At 36.3% G+C, this 21,864-nt stretch overlaps 1 protein-coding gene across 5 annotated transcripts in view; it reads left to right on the forward strand.

The window, feature by feature from the left end:
• Positions 1-268: 268 nt before the first annotated feature.
• The window catches only part of LOC149527898 (esterase/lipase/thioesterase family protein), a gene marked incomplete at its 5' end in the record, with an annotated part of 152,604 nt that continues 131,008 nt past the window's right edge, over positions 269-21,864 (forward strand). For all 5 annotated transcript variants that reach the window (XR_016359616.1, XM_089812033.1, XM_089812034.1 and 2 more), the window contains 1 exon segment: positions 269-348. Coding sequence is in view for 4 of the 5 variants with exons in the window: in XM_089812033.1 (XP_089668159.1) it covers positions 269-348 (80 nt within the window).

Below are 21,864 nucleotides of genomic sequence, written 5' to 3' on the forward strand. Positions count from 1 at the left end.
GTGGGCAATATTTTATTTACTGTATGCAAACCCTTTAATCCAGTATGGTCAATCTTGTGGAAATGACAGGTTTGTGATTCAATATATAAAATATGTAGTTTTTACAATATTTAAAGCTACTTTGGCAATTGTTTTCCTAGAAAACGTACTGGTGGCCTTGCTTATAGGTAAAATTTATAAATTAAAATTCGTTTTTAATGTCAACTGTAATTTCCTGTAGCTTTTATTTACAATAAATTGAATATATTGCTTTCTGTGCTACTTGCAGACATTATGTGAAGATGTATTGTCTGTTATCAGGGTGATTTTTGGAGATGATCCACCTGCTATTGTGCTAGTTGGCCACAGGTAATATTCAGCATAAATTGCTTTATCTATCTGTGGTTACTGTGAAATGAAATAATGTGATTTGTGGACCTTATTAAGCTCACCCTTTTTTAGTGAAAAATACTTGTATTGTTGATGAACTCAAGTGAAATTATTATGTTAATTTTTATTGAGCAGTTCTATTTTTATTAATATTGTTTATTATCATTTTCTTTCCACTAGGAGAAGCTGAATAGAGTGATTTGTACTCTATTTTGCCATCTTTTATTGGTAATGATTTACATGAACTTGTCTTTGATGAGCTTGAGTTGTCCAATTATCACTCATTCCTGAAAGGAAATCTGCACTATCAGTATGAAAATCATAGACAATGTCTGAACTAAATGAATACTGAATCTAAGGTTTCCTACATTAACCATGGTATGAAATAATTCCGCATAAACTCTATGAGATGAGATAAGGTGAGTTAAGATAAATTAATTATGTCCAACAAGAGACCACAAATAGGGTCTAAGAGACTGCCAAGTACAACAAAAGAAACAAGCCAACAGCAGGAGCACCAAATAGTGTCTGGGGAAAAGGCAAACAAATAAAAACAAGAGGTGGGAGCAAAAGCTAATGGCTAGGTGCTCCCCACAACAGAAAAGAAATACAGAACCGAAGGATAGGGCCCAAGACTAGAGGTCTTGTGTCATCTCTGAGAACCGTTGGAAGTGGAGAGCTGCTAACACGTGTAACTCTTGTAGGCCTAATGGAACTAGTGTGACGAGAGGAGTGGGGTAGGCTACGCAACCACTTGGTACCCTAGGCTGGAGGTCATTGAAAAGGAGGTAATGAGCTGATCTGTGGTCTGTCTCGGAGGAGATTGAGTCTGTAAAATGTGGTCCCAGTCTTGTGGACTTTTGTAGATAAATGGCAAGACACCTCTGGTTGGTGTACTTGAAGAAAGATGAAAGAGATTGACACCTTTGAAAAGAGAGTAAATCCTCCCACTGATCACATAATAAATGGGACAACAAAAAATAAAGTGTATCCCTGTCTCAGCCTCTCCCATGTGGAAAAGCTGGGAGACCTAGTCCTCCTGGTCAATCTGGTGATCAGTTTGGATACGGAGCTGATGGGAACCCGCTTTAAAGGAGCCTAAGGTGATGTGGAGTGCATGTGTCCAACACCCAAGGAGATACTAGGGACGAAAGGTGTGTTAGTAAGTAAAGCCCACCAAGATAACTGAGAGGTGGGGAGGGGGGGGGGGGGGGTGGTCAATCAGTTATATGCTTAAAACCAACTCTCAATATCTTTATTAATTCTAAAATATGTAAATAGTCCCTGTTAGGAGACTTTGAATCTCTGTTAGGAGGTTCCAACCTTTTTAGGAGTTGTGTTGACCCTGCTAGGAGTTGAAAGGAGGACAACCGAACCCACTGTCCAAATAGCCTCAGAAATAGTCTTCATTATACAATATTTGAGATAAGCATATCCAAGATCTCTGAACTGACTAACCAACAACTCCTTTTCCAATACAATTCCTTTGAGGCTCACAACACATCAATCCTCATCAATCTCTACTCCGATCAAAAGATATTCGCATTCAAGTTCACTTACACAATAACTAACTGCATAGGATCTCACTTTCAAGTTCACATAACAAAAAGTGATCTTACTCATGATTACAACCAAGGAAACAATCTTTTCTTTATACCAAGTCCTAAAGCAAGTTATTGAGTTGGCCTTGAGGCTTTCCCAATTTACAATAATAATATAGGACATTCTTAAGATGTTACAATACACGTTACATTATGATTTTACACTCTTCAAGATTACCAACAAACTGTTGGCTTATAGTCTTCATAACTTTGCATACGTTGATCATTTGATTATGCTGTCTTAACCAAGGCATTTCTGTCATGCTTCCATCTTTGTCTAAGTCCGCTTAAGCCAATTCCATCCCTGTGAGGAGATAGAATAAAAAACATTAGTACCCGCTTTCCATAAATGTTGTCTGAAAGATGCCTTCAGTAAATCCTTCATAACTTGAACCCATCTAAGTATTTCCATACATGCTCATAGCTGTAGCATCTAGACATATTGATGAACATATCCTCAAGTGTGCATAAGCTGATCTTCACTCCTTGAACCGTGCTAGACACTTCTTCCTCTGTAATTCTGCTAGTCTTCACATAATAACAAGTATGTTGACATCAATGACAAACACTGTTATGAATGCAACACATAAGCTTTGAATTATGTCTCCAACAATGCTCATATACTCTTCGTAGGAATCTCATCAGCATTCATGCTAAAACGGTGATCCCATCCTGAATAACTGTAAACTACTTTGCATAGAGGGTCATCCTCGGATGGAACCCCTTAGTGGGGTTAACCCATGTGGTAAGAATTTATTGTCTATAGATATCCATCCCGATGTGCTTGTTCAACCCCTATTGAGTAGGAAGGAGATGAGGAGGGACGTCTAAAGAGTACTAGAAGGAAGGGAGATAGTCAATGTCAGTTCCCACCGTCCTCAAAAGAGCAGAGACCTGTGCATACCGGTGGCAGGCCCGACTAGTGGAGTTTGACCTCACAATCTCCTCAGAAGAGTGATAAGCTAGGTAAAATATTTGTGCCACCCCTTAGTTGAATTTGCAAAGCACCAAAGATGATGGAGAAACCAAACAAGCTTGAAAATGACCCTGAGTTTGAAAGGATGAGCCCCAAACTTGGCCAAAATGATACTGCGGGGGGTAGACTAGTGACACTTGAGAAGGACGTAGACCCTCTCAATTGAGGCCCAATTTGACTCCAACAAAGAGGTCCACCAAACCACCATAGGTTTGATCAAGATGTCCAACAAAGCCATCTTGGACATGGTGGCTTGAACAACAAGGGACCCATACCCCTTGTTGATGCAAGGTTTCATATTGAAGTGGGGATGTAAGATATTGGAGGTGAGAGGTTTTCAAGTGATTGAACAATGAAGATCATCTGTTAGATTTTACCCAGTTTAACCACCAATTGTCTGAAGTCATAGAAAGAGGCCAACCCATCAAGAAGTCATTGGGGATTCTCCGGGGAGGAGGCAAGGAGAACTACATCATTGGTGAAGAGAAGATTTGAGATCAAGACCTGATGTAAGGAGCAACCATCGCCCAGGAGTGAGTGCTCGCTAAGGAAAGCCTCTAACTTGTCAATGTAAATGCTAAACAAAGTAGGGGAGAGAGGGCAACCTTTCTTCACCTAGATGGTGGTTCGGATGGGCTACAAGAAGCCATGTGAAGTACCAAGTCTTCCCACAAAACTCTCATATAGTTTCATAATGGCTGTTAGAAGAGTCTGAAAGATCCTTATATCTTGAAGCCTTTGGAAAAGAGTTGCACGAGAAATGGAATCAAATGCTTTGTAGAAGTCCACAAAGCAATAGTAGACCTTCGTGGTGCGATGCTTGATCTCCTCGATGATGGCCCAAAGAGTCAGAATATGGTCTGTAGTTTTAAAGTTTTTCCTAGCACCAACATGCCCCCTCGCCCAAAGATGACATCTAGCATCAAGCTCCCTAGAAAGAATAGTGTACAAAATTGTGCCATATAGTTGAGAGAAAGTGTGTCCCACCATGATGGCTTTGTAGTTGTTGGGATCGGAGGCTTGTCTAGCCTTGTGAATCTGATGGATAATATGTTGCGACTAGGAGGGGGAACTAGTGCAAACAACTCTTTAGAGGAGAATCGTGAGGAAGGGACCCAAGACTGTAATGCCAAGTTGGAAGAGTTCCGCTTGGAACCTTTATTTGCTGCTTTGCTATTGCTCATGGATTTGATAGCTTCCCAAATATTAGAGAGGGTGAAGATATGGTAATGAGATGTGGGGTTGGGGATGATGGGGGTCCGATCATGGATATCATAGAGGGTGGAGATGTGCAAGATCAAAGAGTTGTGGTACAAGAGGGGGTGGTGGTGTGGGGGGGGGGGGCGTTGGGGGTGCGGGATGACAGGGTTATAGGGTGCACTAGGACTTGGTGAACTGTAGGAGGGAAGCACCGAGGAATCTACGCTGTACTAAGAAGAAAGACACTTCTTGTGTGTTGGTTAATAGTTTGTCTTCCTAGGTTTGGCTTATACCCTAACACTTTAACGTGTCCAATACAATGGAAGAACAAGTTGCAACCAAAAAAATGGGTCAATATAGGTGTTCCATTAGAGACCCCTGAATTGAAAGGTACAACTCCCTTAGGTGCAAAGATTTTGCAATAAAGCCTTGTCTTTAGTAGGTCAAGTGGTAGGGATATGCTCTTAACCGGAGAGCAGGAGAGGAACCGAGTTGCCCAACATCTCAAGCAACTCAGGCAGATTATGATGATAACTTACAACCTCCACAACCATGAATGCATGTAAGCCACTTTGAAGCTCTTCTAACTCCTAAAATGCAACCTATTTTAATTGCTGAATGCAAGATGCAACAATGCAAGATTAAGCTATGAATGTAAACCGCAAAGGAAAAGAAATATGATCTACTAAACAACACACATATGGCCTAATTTATTGAGAGTTCAGCAACATTGAGATTGCTTTCGATCCAACAGGTTACATCAACCACATTCCCAATTCCTCGCACAACAATGAAGATGCAAATGAAACTAACTTGCTAGAAAGAAGGAAATGAAATCACCCTGTAAATGACAGTAATATTTCGTATAACTATTGTAGAGAAAGCAATAACACAATGCTTTTTTTCAATCTCACAGTGTTCATCAACATTAAAATTCACTCCTAAGCACTACACAACTAAACTAACACTAACATGGACAGCAAAATCTCAGTGCAAATGCAGAGTCGCACATAGTAGTCAAGGCTACAGGGTTTTTTCCACATTAAACTTTGTCGACCCTTTATTCAACTTTGAAAATTACATTTATAGGCCCTTATGATTTGGCTAGTTACATTGCAAAGCATTTTGAATGGGCATAGGCAAAAATAGGACTAACTTGGACAGCCATCCATTACAAAACTTATGCATATGAGGAGAATGCCAAATTTGGCCACAAAATCAGAAAGAGGGAGAGAGGGTGACACTTGTAACAACTTGCAGTGGCTTCATCATGGAGGGAATATAACGCTTCTAACTTATCATTAGTTCTTCTTCAGTGTTACAACCTTGGCTTTATGTGCTTTCATGGCATCCGCTACAATCTTCTTCTCTTTGACACTAGGGACAAGAATATTGTCAGCTCTGATTACCCAATGGTCATGCCTTTATCAATTATTCGATTCTGGCAACCTTTGATTGGAGCTTTTCCGATGCACGTTTCAGAATGCTATCCACTGTTGTGAGCTCAAAGATCTTTGCTACTTGGGAGCTAACTGGATTAATAATTTCTTCAATGAACTCTTGAAACTTAGATTTCATCATCTCAATGTCCACCGACTGGCTATTATTGGTGACATACGATTCAGTGTGCAAAATCTTCAACATTTGAATACTTTGTCCATTACTTTATTGAATCATAGACATTTTTCAATTCATGCTCAAACTTCCTTAGGCTTTCTATTTTGAATTGCTTCCAATGAAGCAATGGTTCTTGGCTTGTCCTCAAAACTCCATGAGTCATAGCAACATCGACTTTCATAGTTATAATCTCTTGTAACAAAGCCAATTTCTTTGTTAAGCTCGCTGACTCCTCCTTTATTGAGGTCTAATGATTAAACACTACTTCTCTCAGTCTCTCTGCGTCTAACAACAAGTTTCCAAGGTTCTCAATGAGAGGGGGACCTTGGGCTTTTAGATCTTCTTTCTAGGCACAACCAACTTGACTAAAGTACCTCTCCTCTTGTAGCTTCATTAGTAAATTCTTATTCTCCTCTGTACTTGGATCAAAAGTGCTTGCAAAAGTACTATTGGGTGTTGCTCTGATGCAATCCATTAATTCTTTGTTGGAGGCCTTCAATACCTCTTTTGCTGACTTTAACATCTCCAACCTATCCTCAATTCTAATGTTTGTTGATTTCCAAATATTGACCATAGAATCAGGAACTGGGAAACCCATGTCAACAATCCTAATTTGGAAATCATTGGGTGTTAACTCTTGAAACTTCCCCTCCTTCTGCGGCGTTGCAATCTCCACTAGCATATGTCCAGTATTTGCATATTTTGTCAAGGCCACTAAAGTCTTTTGTTTCTTTGCCTTCTGAGCCAATGGATGTGGTTGCATAGCTTGCATAATGAGACCCTTAGATGAAGCTCTTTCTTTACATCTTCTCTTCTTCCTATCAATTGTTTCCTCTAACCATGATTTGGTTGAGAGAACATTCAGTGCTGATTGTAGGACTGATGGATCAAATAGCTTTTTTGTCACTGGGCATCTCCTTGCTCTTGGTGGAAAATGCAAACGTAATTGTTTTAGTAATAGAAAGAGCTAATGTATTACTTTGCTCAGATGCCCTTGGCTATTGCGATGTAGCTTGAACTTGACCATCTCCATTTGGAAGGTTATCTTTAGGTTAATTATTGTCACCATTAGGGTTGATGACATGCGCGGTGGAGGAATCCTTAGTTGTGGATTGCTCTTTCTTTTCCTCCTTTTCTTTATCTTTGTTTTTCTCCGCATTAGTGTCACTTTCCCGATATCCGACATTGCCTCATGGTAAAGGCATCGTTCACCCTCACATACTCATCAAAGCTCTTCTCTAATTGTAGGTGTGGATAGAATTCATACACCTTTGTATTCTCATCAAAGTCTTCAATGTAATGCAAACAGAGCCATAGATTGTGTGTGGCTAAGGCATATATGAGATAAGAAGACATTTAGAACTGCTTGAATGCCTTTGCCGAACTTAGCCATGAAGCAAGCTCATCACAAATTATCTGAGTCCAATCAATATGTTGTCCATCTGCATAAATGGCTTGCACCAGAAAGAAATGGTGCTCTATGAAATTTAGGACCTCCTCTGCTCCTTTCAATCTCAGCAACAAAGCCAAGATGTCCACGATTTCTCTCTCCAAGTTGGTCCCAAAGAGAGTCTTCAACATTTTACCTTTTTTACCTCGAGGAGTTTGGAATCATGCATTTTGGATATCTTCTCTTCTTTGAGCCTTCTTCTCATTGAACATTGACTCTGAAGACCCAAAGTCTATGTCATAGTATTCTTCTCTGACAACATTTTCGAAAGCAAATTGAATCAATTCTCTGTTTACTGCCATTGATAATTTAGTTGAGATATCTGAAATATGTGTGGAGCTGGAATCAACCATCAATTTATTATCTCTTTGCAGCCTTGTCAAGGAGTTCACACTATCTTGACCAAGGCATTTCTCGGTTTCCAACCTAGTAATGTGTTCAACCAACCTTTGGTATGTGAGTGAGGAAGAAACCAAGGCAAGAAGAGTAGGTTGAGACTTCATGGTTGGAGAATCAGAGGTGCAGAAGAATGTGTAGATCACCTAGACTAGCACCAATCTTCCAAACAATCATACAAGCCAAACTGTATACATAGCAGGGTAAACTTTAAGGAAGCCACCTCCAAAGAAAGATATAAATTATTGGCGAATCTTTCATTATTCTGAAAAAACAAAATTATTTCTATTGGCGAATGTCTCAAATTTTTATTCTAAATATGATTAATATTGACGATTATTTTTTAATCATAATTTTTCTGTATAAAATATTGATGAATCTCAATAATACTAGGAAGTTCATTAATCACCACGGAATATTACAAAACAAATTGAACAGTTTTTTACCTCGTGGAATATTATGAGGATCGTTACATATACTTTAAATCAATATTGAAAACTAAATATTGGTGATATATCCTTAAATTAACTAATAATTATGATAATTATTGGTGAGTGTAATTTAATTTCTCCAGTAATATATAATATTTAGGTGACTCAAATCTAATCATGCATCGAATATTGTGGCGAATATTTGAGTTTAAATTTTTCAATTAAATAAAATATTGAGCGATTTTAAATATTTTAGAGCTGAATTTTATAAAACTATGGCGATTTGGGTTGTATTAATTTTTAAATTATTAGCCAATAACTAGCAATTTTTTTCGAAAATTAGCCAATTTGCGAATATTAGCCACTAATAAATACCTTGATACATATATCGCGAGTAAGAAGAGTAGGGAAGGTCGAGTTGTTAGGGTTGTTGGCTCCCAAAACTGCAGATTGGAAATCCAAGAGGCTGCCACTTCTTTGATAGGATTCCACAATCAGTTCTTTCCAATGAACGAGAATCACCTTGATTCCCCTACACTTTAGGCTCCGCTACACCTAGGCAGGTAGACCTTCACTTCAAATGTTGTGATGGAGCTCAAAATTCTTTCGCCTCCATTTGAGCAAACATGTTGCAAATCAATACTAATGATCTAAAAGATTTTTCATTATGCATCCTTCACAATGAGAGGATATAATATGCTCTTATAAGGCAAGTCCAAGAAGAGAGTGTTTTGTTTATTGACAAGAGTTGAGAGACACACATATCCAAACTGATATTATATGGTGATGCTAAAGCTTGAGTGGTTGAGGGAAAGCAAAATGGAAGATCTGCAACAGGATGATTAATGCAACCAAGAGAAGTATTCTCATCAAATAAAGTAAAAATATCACAACTAAAGAACAAAACAAATTTGTTGAAAATGTCTTAGGCTCTGTAAACAATAAGCACAAATACAAGTCTTATGACATATATGATACTCTCTTCCAGACTTGTCCCAGCCATCCTGAGGATGTCAGTTGCAGTTGTTATGGATGCATGGGATGTTGTGGCAGAATATAGATTCCAATCAACCTTCAAATTCATGAGAAGTATGATGGGATTAATGAAAAATAAGATATATATCTAAGATACTTTTATTAACCATCACGTATGGATGTAGTTCAGAATCAAAAGCGATGCATATATTGATGGGAATCATTTGGCTCTAGATGGACATATTGGTCTACATGCCTTGCGTATATGGATGAAGTCAAAGGTGAGGCCTCAGAATTCAAACCAGATGCTATACCTAACAGATCAATGTATGGAACAAGGGCATTCAAATTAGTTCAAGGATGTTGTCTTGGATTTGAATGCAGAACTGGAAGCCATTTTATAATTGTAATAATATACACAGCAATGGGCATCTTGATGGCACATTGAAGACAAACTTATGTAAACCAATAGACATAAGGATGAAACGGTAAACACAAAATCCTGATAATACCCAAGGTTCTGGGTGGAAACCTGTTGCTGTGAGTATATGCAGATATGTGTCTAAGGGTGTGGACAGCGATGAAAACCAAATAAGGCCCCCTTCGTCATTCAAAAGACAAAAGATTTTTTTTAATATGTTGGAAATCATGATGCGATTAAAGAGAATCATTGGAAATATTCAAAGAAGTTTGGGCTTGCAGCGCATATCGTGCGTGACCATGGAGAGATGTTCGAGCATAAGTAAGAGAAATACAGAGTGCAAACAAACCTGAAAAATGGAAGGAAGTGAGGTCAGGAAGCGAACATAGATGCATGATGTTCTGGCTGAGTGACAACAATAACTGGACAATGCTATTTCTCACAGAGAGTTCACTGTATTGGAGCAAGGAGGAAAAACGATGGCAAAAATCAATAATATTGGTTTCCAAAACTAATTAATTTGTTTTCCAAACTAATGCGGTCATCACATTTTATCGGGCTGTGACTATACCAAACATTTATTTTTGATTAAAAAGCCTGATTAAGTTCTTGCCTAGAAGGTGCAATTATTTATTTTAAAGAGATGCTACTTTTCTTTTGAAAAGTCATGTTGCCTTTTAGATAGGACATAATAGAAACTATTTCATTAGACAAAGAGGACATGGTAAGACAGATCCAAACATTCACATATTCTCTTAGGAGAAAGTATTTTATTTATATTTTTTTGTATGGAGGAATAAGGGGCTCATTATGACTTTGTAATATAAATTCTATTATTTTATTTTAATAATAAAATAAAATGTTCTTTGTTTATTATTAAAGGTGTGGAGATTTAAATTGCAAGCGAATCATCCTTTGTAATTATTTTTTGGAATTCTGTATACAATTTAAATCTCCGATAAGTGGACAAGGTCATTTAGCATTTAAATTTGATCATCACAGATAGTGTGAAATATTAAATTGTTTCCGTATCTGTGTTCAATTTGTCTCCCAGAGGAGTTAAAGTTCAGTCTGAACTAATTTAAAATTGCATATACATTTGATTTGTCGCATCTTGATTATTTAATTGTTGGCAGTATAAGTGCATGGAACATTATAAAGTTGTACGTAAAAATTCACTGAAGTTGACTCTATTGCCCAGATGAGTAGAGGCACTGGTCTTTTTATTATTGTAGTCAGAAAATTTATAACTTCCTTCCTACAAACATCAAATTAATTATTATTCAATTATACAAAACATTCAACTATTATCCAACATCCATTTTTCATTTTAATTGAGTTCGAGGACCTTGCCAACCGGAGAACTCCAAAGTTTAAATTCGCTATAGAAAAGTCTTGGACCAAACAGTTAGTGTTTGAGGTAAAGGTTTACTCGCTTGGGTGTAGCGGAGCCTGAAGTGCAGGGGAATCAAGGTGATTCTCGTTCGTTGGCTAGAACTGATTGAGAAGTCCTATCGAAGAAGTGGCAGGCTCTTGGATTTCCAATCTACAGTTTTGGGAACCAACATGTTGACTGCTTGGTTAAGCCTTTCTATAGCGAATTTAAACTTTGGAATTCTCTGACTGGCAAGTTCTTCGAACTCAATTAAGATGGAGCTATGTGATAATTTGAAATGAATGTTTTGTATAAGGTTTTTAAAAATGGATTTGAGGTTTGTAAGAAGGAAGTTATAGATTTTTTGACTTCAAATATAAATCTAATACTTAAATGATAAAAGACTAGTGCTTTAACTTGTTCGCGTAATAGAGTCAACTAGAATGAAGATTATAACCTACAACTTTATAAATTTCTATGCACCTTAACCATAAACAATTTAGTAATCAAGATGTGACAGATCAAATATATAGACACAATTTTAATCTAATCTAGAATGCACTTTAACTCCTGTGGTTAGGAAACAAACTTGGCACATATGCAAAAACATTAAATATTTCACTATATCTGCGATGATCGAGTTTAAAATGCTATAATTGACCCTATCCATTTAGCCATTATATAAATTATTTATAGAATTTAAAAATAATTATTCAGGGCAAACTTAATAATATTTCCAACTCTAAAAATTAAAATAAATAATTATGCTTAGGAAATAAAATTGCAATAAAGACACTCCTTACAGATGATCCATCTACTACAAGATTATCTCAAAATTGCATAAAATTATTTCCAGCAATCAAATCCACGAACTTTGTTCAATCATTCAATCTTTGCCGATGAAAAAATAATATATTGAGAGTGCATGTATAACTTGAATATGTAATTTTTTTAGGGAATTGTATATCAATTGAATTGTGCATAATGTGTCCATCCTTCAATTTTACATCTCATATTTATAGAGCCACAAGGGGCATTGGTTGCTTTTTCAAGCATCACACCTCTTCCTAACAAATAACTAATAACAAAACTTTAATACATTTTTGACTGAATGGTTTTACAATTTCATGTTTTGTGTTCATTACACAATGGCCAAACTCGAATTAAATAATTTGCTCTGTTGTTGGAAGAACTGTAATACTCATGCTTTATAACCACTTAAACTCTTTCTCTCCTTTGCCTCATAAATGGGCCCAAATCACAAAAACACCTGGCACTGCTCATCATAAAATTTTAATCCTTTATCAGCTTTTGAACACTGGAATCTATCATTCTGTTCTTTGGGTATATCCCTGCAATAAAATTAAAGGAATATCAGATGCAGAAATGAAATTAGAATCGGAAATCGTCATTGAGCAATGCTAATTTCCTATGTTTCTAGATAAATAGCGCTTGACCATCGAAACAAGAGAATGGCGCAAATGCTATCCATGTGCTTTTGAAGACTCAAAATCTATTTCGAAGTATGATATTGATAACCCTGGGGACGAGAGAATTCACATCCATCCAAAACTCTGACGGCTCCTCTATCTGTCGGGGGCCCCTTGCAAGAGAAAATCTTGAACCATCGTGACTCATCAAAGGTGCTATTGCAATGTAATATTTCTTTCCTTGCTTCATGCCGAGCACAGATTTAAATGTCTAATTCCTCAAAGGTTAGCAGAAGTCCATCAACAATGATATCGGAATTTGTACCTATACATGACAGCTTACGCAAATCTCTCAGGCACATATCTTACATAGTTTGTGGCCTATCAAATGTGCATAATTTCTTTATACGACATCTTACTATTTGGTCTTGGCATCTCTGTCTTGTGTCTTTGGAAAACTTCCTGGCATTCTTTACTTATCGTTGCAGCACACACCTTTTTCTCTGCCTGTGATAAACGTTTTTTTTTATGTGCCTTCACTGCTGTAGGATCAACAGATGACTATTTATCTCTGTATATACATATGTCACTCTATTCAAACAGCATGAACAAAATATCTTTCTTCCCATTTTTTTTGATATATGTTATCGCTGAGAACAATCATATTACGGTTTTCTATAACCATATTGAGGATTGTGTATATGTTTGTCATGTAATTTCCATCATTAACTTATAACTTTTCCAACGCTGAACAAGCTCACTCAACAATACCTCACCCTGCTTCTGCTTTAAGACAGGTAAAACCATTGAATGTATTCATTGATTAATGTTTTGTACAGTTCATAGAGTTCATCTTTGTAATGCTGTTCTATGTACAAATTGAAAACTTTTGTATATGCATTCAAATGCTCATTTTCTGTTATATGTATATCAATAAGTTCCTCCAACATGTTTTTGAGTCCATTCAAGTCAATAGAGTTGATGGACATTTTGATAGTTGGAAAGACAATCTCTTCTCCTCATTAATGTCTGTCTGTGGTTAGAACAGATGCAGATGCTTGTTCATTACCTCAACCTCACTATGAATGGGAAATGCAACATACTATCTCTGTGAAGACCCTTCACATTATTAATAACTGCTTCATTTGTTCTTCGATGAAATAGTTGCTTAATCACTGCAAAGTCTGTCCCAAATTGTTGCACAGCCTTGTAAAGTAATTTGATGTCAGATTTGGATCATTGTAATATTCTAGCCTGTACTCAGATTAAATAAACCAATTTCTGACTCTCTGAATTAAATCAAATAGTTGGAGTGTAAGTGATTAATGGATATGCATATACTACTGTTGTGATTGCTACATATCAGTCAAGTAAAGGACTACTCCCCATATGTTAACTCCTCAATTCCAAATAACAGCAGTAACCTCAAAAAGTCTTTAAGTATTAATGAATATGCAGTTACAGTTCAGTAAAACCAGATTATCTTATTTCAGACATGCAAGGAGATTACAAAATGAACTCAAATGTTTAATCAGATTAAGGTATCGTACACACCCGCATTCACTGAAGGAATAATTGCCTGCTGAAGTGCTGGACGAATGCCGTTGCTGACTCCCGTTTTGACTTCTGCAGTTTGGAGTAACACTCAGTCCATATGTTGTCTGCCACTTTCTAATCTGTGGCCACTGCTAGTAATGATTTAATAACATATAACGCCACCTGAAGGAAAGTACCGTAACTCCATGGTTTGGGAAAATGCAGTGACGGGATGCAATCTTTTCTGTCCAATGAAAAGGCATCAACTTCCACTCCACGTGCTGGGCTGCCTTCTACTATGTTAATGCATTACGCTCACTCACGTTAACATAGTGACCACCTTGTTACCACTGCTGCGACAGTTCAATATGCCTGCTGAATGTTTATTGCAATGGGAACTTTGATTGACGTGGTTGTAGATAGATGCCCTCACGTCCTCCAATCCAATATTCAGGCCCCACAAACCACTATTACTACTGGTAATTACAACTGCTTCCTACTGGGCATACATCCCTTAATTACTGAGTTCTGAATTGCAGAATATCGCTTGCCTCTGTAACAATGGAAGCCGTACGTACCTTTCTTTAACTGACTGTTTGAGCCTCCTTTTCTCTCTTTTTTCCTTTGAAACTTCACTTCTTGCAAATTACTGAATCTATTCAACCTCAGTTCTAAGTATAAAGTGAGCACTAGGTTTGTGTCTCACTGTTTTTCCTCAGGGGTTTTGTCCTTGGGAAATATCCAGTCACATTTAAGCAACCTTTAAGATTTGAGAAAATAACATATATTTGTTGTTAATCCCAACGTAAAAGCTTCCTTATATCACCTCGAAGTGTGGGGAGATACAAACATCTTAGCAATGTGGGATAAAAGACTATTTCGTCTTTTAGTCACTTAAGTCATTTTGTCCTAAAGTGACTTTAAATAATAAAGTCTTTTATATTTCAACTCAGTAAAATAAGGTGACTTAACCCTTAGGATTTTCCAATTAAAATCTCCTCAACTGAAACCTAAAATCCTGTGACTGGCTGGCATCTTAAATCACATGCCATTAGCCTATCCGGATAGGAAGATAGACCAACTAGGCGCCATTAAGGCTAGTGCAGAGAAGGGGACATTACAATCATCTTTCCACAAGTGTTCAATTCATCTTGAATATTGAATTCAGAAGAAGTTGCAGCCTCTACAGGAGGTCCAAGTCTCTCACGCAGTTCGTTTGGCATCAACCACTGAGGAACCTTGATTCTTTTCAGTATACCTGTTGTTTCTTTTTCATATTACAGATCACATTAAAGAATGTGCATCCATTTTGTGTAAGCCCTTTCGAATTTATCTTTTTTTAAAATTCCATAGGAAAGTTGTGATATAGTTGAATAAGTATATCATCACTCGTATAAAAGCAGTTGAAGAGAAAGCTTGAATGGAAGCCTCAATTTGCAAAAATTAGGCACTCCATCAAGGACAAAGGCAAAGAGATAGCTTGTAAAACCTCTTTGTAGATGCCGCACAACTCCGACCTTGCTATAGGCAATAGTACTACAAGAAAAGAATGCAAAGGAGCACAAACACACACACGACACCACATACAACCAGAAAAAAATAGGCACAATGACAGTTGCCCAAGAAAACCAGAAGTCTAGGAGCCAAATTGGGCAGCCACCGACCATTAGCAGAGAAACATGCACACAGAGTGGATGCTAGTTGAGCACAAAAAGAGAATAACCGAGCCAACAATATCAGCGAAGTCAGCAGCAGAGGCAAGTGAACCACCCAACATGAGGTGCTGGTAGGAAAGGGAAAACGATCACCCACACGAGATCAAGCCACAAAGAAGCCCAAATGCACAGGCAAAAGAACGAACAAAGAGCTCCAGTGGAGAACACCAACAAACACCTAGTGAGAAACCAATTGTAAACAATAAACAAAGAAACAACAACAACAACAACCAACAAACAATTGATGACAAGGAAATTTACAAAGCGCCAAGAGCAAGGAGTGCATGATGGACAACGATGGTTACAACCATGAAGGCAAAGACAACAAACCACAACCAAGTGGGTGAAAGAGAAACTGCATGTCCATCACTATGCTTGCACGAAGTTTGCGCCAGCAGTTGTGGACATGGTCATTGATTAGTATGCTAGAAAGAAACCATGCAAGCTCCAAAACACTTCAGGCAGTCGCTAAGCATCAATGAAAACTTTATTACTCTGGTGACATATAAGAAAATATGTCATATATCACAAATATATAAATATTCCATCAACATTTGACATCGACACATAATATGATTGAAGATAAACTAAGTTGCCAGTTTAGATTGCGGTATGGATGTAGGTTGAAGATTTGTGTTCGAAATTCGTCCAATTTTTTTTGGGTTGTTTACGAATTCATTTTTACTTTGTCCATGCATGATCTTATTTATTTTTTAAATGTGTATATATTTGCAGCAGTTTATAAGTTCATACACATATGGAGGCAAGAAGTTTTTCATTTTGTTCAATATTCCACAAATGACATATAAGGCAACCCTTTCGGTCTTTTTAGTGGCAACTTTTAGGTTTGGAGGGTCGAATAGACCTAAGTTGGCAAAAAAACTTAATGATGAAGTCAATCAAAATGATGTTTTTAGTCAAATTCTTCTCAAATTCATTTTGGGTTCCTCTATCCAAATCAGAAGTCTTCCGAATTCATCCAAAATTCTTACAGGGTCCTCGTGAGAGAATTTTGAAAAAATTACTTGACTTTGGCAGAATTTTGAGCAAATTTGAACTGAACCTGACTTTGCAGAAAGCTGAATCTTGATTTCCACCTTGTAGGAGCGAATTCGGTAACTTAGAAGAAAATAATCACACAATATATAGACGCTGTTATGCCTAGAAACCCTTATTGGAAAAACCTAGCCTCCAAAGCACCTAAACCAACATATTTCCAGCAATAAAACAATTACAACCAAGGAAGAAACAACTTAAAATATGATCTTTTGTATTAGTGAGCTACCTTTCAGACCTGATCGAAAAAAAATTAAATGTCCCATTCCGTGTTCCTCAATGTCTACTCAACAAGCAAACAAACCTAAGATCCTAGCTACACCTCCAAGTTCTACTCATAGGGGGCAAGTACAAGAAGATCAAGTGAATAATCAACAAGTGATGAAAGACTCTCCATCCCAAAGCCTCTTTGTTAGCAACAAAGCAACATGCATGTCGGGGTTCTAGATTTTCTTATACAAAATAATATAGAATACCACAATGTGTATGGTTGAACTTTCTTCAAATTGTAAAGGGATAGAAAAGTGTGTTTTGCAGCTCCTTGAGACCTAAGCAAAGGTAATATTACCTTCGACTAAAATGTAATGACCCTATTTTGCGTCATTTCTAATTTTTCCCCTAAAACATTGGTTCAAACTTAGAGTGATAACTGCATTGTATCATAATTATAAATCTACTTAGAAAGATGAAAGTTATTCATGATATTTAACTTGATGACTCTAGGAATAGTTTTGAAAAGAAATCTTGTCTTGCTTGTCTACTATGCCATTGCTAGTTTCAGGATTCTTTGTAATGTTGGTACAATGTCCCTTTTAATACCTACCAATGGATAAGAATGCTACCACCTGCAATATATTTGATCTCTATTTCTGATCACTATAATGTATAGGTCTTCTTTTATAAGCGCTAATGCTTTCAGTTGCTTACCCTGATGTTTCAATGCTTGCTTGATGATTGGATTTAACTGTGTGCAGGTGTTGATTGCTTTGATTCAAACCCTAGCTTATATCTGCTTATGTATGTCCACCTTAGATCTGCTCTAAGTTCGACTCCAAAATGGCCATGGTTATTGATGGAGATTGCTTTCTCTTATATTATGATGGTCATTGCTTCTTGCCTTTTTCGTTGTTTCTGATTTTGGTTTGTCTCTGTTATGTCTCCTCTTATTGATCGTATAGTCTTCTATCATCTTTTAGATCTGCTTCTATTTAAGCTAGCAAATAGACTGATATTCCTTGTGCCTTTCAAATGAGTTGATTTCTCCTTTATATCTTCAATGGTGGGTAGTCACACCTCTTCATCATGGCTGCCCTATGTAATGGTTACAACTTACAACTTACAACCTTTAACCATTGCCACCCTTTGAAATAGTCACAACCCTTGAAAGATTTATAACCCTTCATGATTTACACTTTTTGAATGAGTCACAATCCTTTAAATGATTCATCACCCTTCATAATTTATATCCTTTGAAAGAGTCATTCTTGGACTTACTGCCAATGTTCCCCTTCGAGATACGTGACTTGGCTTAATTGCCTCCTGTGTTCTATTAGTCTAGTGGTTGTATCGGGCATTGGTAGGTCAATCATTTGGTGCAATGACAACCCTAGCTTGTAACAAGTGGTATTAGAGCTTGGTCACACTTTCAAATTTCCTTGGGTAACATTGAGGGGAGGATTGTTGGACTAATTGCAAACATTCCGCTTCAGGATTCTTGACATGGCTTAACCGCTTGCTATGTTTTATAAGTCCAATGGTTGTTTCGAGTATTGACAGGTCAATCTTTGGTGCAATGACAACCCTAACCTGTAATAGTTACAATCTTCAATATTTACCACCCTTTAGAAGTCACAACCCGTAATAATCTTTGTCTTTTGAAGGGTTCATTTCTCTATTTTTTTATTCCTTTTTTTTCCACTTAAATTCTTCCTTGATTCAACCTTCCCTTTTCTCTTCCTTACTTTCTTCCCTCTTTCAGATGAAATTCTCTTCTCCCTTCTATATCTCATATTACCTAACCTTTTGTTTATGTTATATTTTAATTTTATTAGTTTATATATTTTTATTTAATTTTAACTTTTATTCTTTTATATTTAAATTATTTATTTATTTATATTATATCCTATTTCAACAAGGAGACATGACATTGTTGGAATCTCATTAATTCTTGTTTTGTTTAACTTTCTCAGGTTAATAGTCCTTTCATTTAATTGATTGCCGATTAGTATATTATTAGTGTATCTACTTATATATTACTATATCATTTGAATGTGTGTTAATTGATAGGTGATTAGTAAGATCACATTAGTAACCAATTTATTTATATTATTCTAATCGTGTTTATTAATAGTTATGACAGATTGATAAATAAAGTACTTATATTATATGCCTTAGTTTAAACTTTGAGGAACTATCTTGATTTTTAATCAAGATTAGTCACACACATATTTACGTTTATAATATTATAGATTATATATTGTATTTATTACGATAATAGATAATCGTCTATTATTGGTTAATGGTAATCTATTTGTAATCTATTGTAAATATTAGAATGTTTCTAATATTTAGTTAGTTGTAGTTTTTTGTTAGCTTTTTTAGCTTTCTTTTAGCTAGAATAGAATGTTTCTATTCTAAATGATCGTTTCCTAAGGAAACGTCGCTTTATTCTTTTGTATATATAGACCTCTTGGTCTCTATTAATAACAAGCAAATATTTTTCAGTTACTTCGTAATATTATTGTGATATATATTATTATATTATATTATGATAATATTTGATATATTATCATTTAATTTAATTTCGATTTATTTAATTTAATTATTATTTTATATTCTACTTCTATTCAATTTATTATTGTTATTCAGTATTGAAATGCTTTTTATTAAATTATATATATATATATATATATATACACAATTTGTTTGGTAATTTTATTTTTATCAATTTAATTATAAATTTTTTAATGTTGAAGATCATTTATGCACCTTGTGTTCGTTTGAGCAGCAACATGAGACTTACAAGCTTTTTCGAGTTTCTTACTAACAACCACTAGAAATAGCAATTGGAAGATCAAGAGTCACAACTTAGAATCCACCTTTGACATTGAGACCAATACAACCAATGGAAGGCCTAGATCACAACTTAGAAATCCATAAACATGTTCCTCTTGGAATTTGAACCAAGGTCTCCACCCACAATGAGAATTCATTGCTTCAACCAACTAAGCCAAACCCCATGGACAATTTAATTGTAATTATAAATATGTATATTTTATTATTATTTTTCTATTTTATTCTTTACTTATTCATTTAATCCTATATTATTATTTATCTCCATTCCAGAAAGGGCACATCACATCATTCCTCACTGAAAATGTTATTTCTAATAATTGCTTAGGGCTGTAAGTTTGATGGCATGGATGCTTTCTATGAAAGGAAATACGATGATTTGTATTTAGTTTACAAGTTATTGCATATTTGATCACTCAATGTTTTTGTAATTTTGTAATGTCCCCATTTCTACCAAGCTCCTGTTGTTGGCGTCCTCAGTTCACCATCGTGACCCTCGTGAATTGACAATGGGATTTGAGGGTCTCAGTTGTGGGGTTATACGCTTTCCAATAGCCTATCTAATTAGCTTAGTTGAGTTAGAGGAGTTGAGTGATGCTCTTAGTTTTTATTTTGGGCTCTAAGAATTTTGGAAGGAGTGTCTATTTATAGTAAGTCACCCTGAAAAGTTCATTCATCGTCTTTCTTCATTAGGATCACTCTGGTGTTGTCAGATTTTGATTCTGATACTTCTTCAGTTGTTTTCACAAGACAGTTGAATTATTATTATTATTCATCTAAATATGTTGAGGTTGCTATTTTTGTTGGTGTTGTATGTTGGTCACCTCAATATCATAGCTTGTTGGAACTGGGATGAAAAGTTTTAAATCGTGGGCGCAAGAAACAGTGACCTTGTATGTCAGAATATTATGTTAAGGTAGAAATGGTCATTTTTGGAGCCAAAAGGATGTAATAAATTATATTATAATGACACTTTATTATATTTTAGTGTTGTGTGGAGGAAGCTTTTTAAGTGAAGTTCATTTGGGAAACTTGTGCCGTTTGGAGATTATAAATATGAGCCTATTTGATGGGAAAGGCATATGATCATTTGATTATCTAATTTTGCTTTCCCATCTTTGTGACATTTTTCGAAAGTGTGCCCTTGCTAAAGTATATGGGTTTGAAGTTGGGTTGTGCACTTAATCAACAACTGAGGTATTGTGGATTAAATTCTGAGATTTATTATTGTCTTCTCATAATGTCTTTCTATTGTGGTTGAGAAGAGTTGTTTGTTGAGAATTTGGTGATTGAAGTTTTGGTTTTGAGCACCTAGTTATACCAGCTGCAAGGCATGGGTTTCCTCTGCAATTTTAGTGTTCTTTCATTTGCATTCAAAATACCTACAGGATACAATCTCTGCTAATTGGCGTTCAAATTAATTGCTTGAGGTCTACTATTGCTGATCATCATCCTTGTATTTGGGCGTTGGGAATTACACATGGCTTGGCATGCGTATTTCTGTCATGATCATGTCTATTGTAGCTGCATAAGGAGTTCTTTTGTGACATATTTAGGAGCGCCTTTGGTCTAGTTCAAGCCACAATGATATTGGTGCAATTTATTAAGGCTGTGTGAGTTTTCATAGGGTGGGCGTTTGGAGTCAATGCCTTTGATTGGGCAATATATGTCTGAATCAATAGTGCCAACTTGTTCAAAGTGTGGAGGGCTCCATATGAACAAAGCTATTAGCTGTCAACAACCATTCTAGAAATTGCTTGTTTTAAATCAGGTTCTATTTATACCATATATGTAATTTGTTTTTGATATAAAAGCAGCCAAAACTAGGGGGTTGACCCTTTACAATAGTGGTGGCACAACTAGCATAAAGCCAGCCAACAACCATTAGACAACCACACACAACACCCTTAATGATTTACATCAAAAACAAAAGTAATAGAATAACAGTAATTAAAAGTACTAGGGATCCAACCCTTAGAACCAACAGATTTTAACAGTTTATCAAAAAGCATATAGGTGGTTATCGTATCGTACCACCTATAGCCCAGAACTAAGTTTAACCAAAAAAACAAAACCATCACCCAAGGATGGAGAGTGAAAACCAGCAGAGTACCAAACACAACAGAAAACAAAAGGCCACTAAGTGGCATCTTTTTGCTTTGCTTTTCCAGCTAGGAGCACCTTGGCCCAATCTTCAGCAAGAAAGCCATAGAGATGCTTTGAGTCCTCCTTCCCTAGGCTGTC

Source organism: Cupressus sempervirens, unplaced genomic scaffold (assembly GCF_028749045.1).
Source record: "Cupressus sempervirens isolate cs-2001-9-10 unplaced genomic scaffold, ASM2874904v1 CseChr00c100012_05, whole genome shotgun sequence".
Lineage (NCBI taxonomy): Eukaryota > Viridiplantae > Streptophyta > Pinopsida > Cupressales > Cupressaceae > Cupressus > Cupressus sempervirens.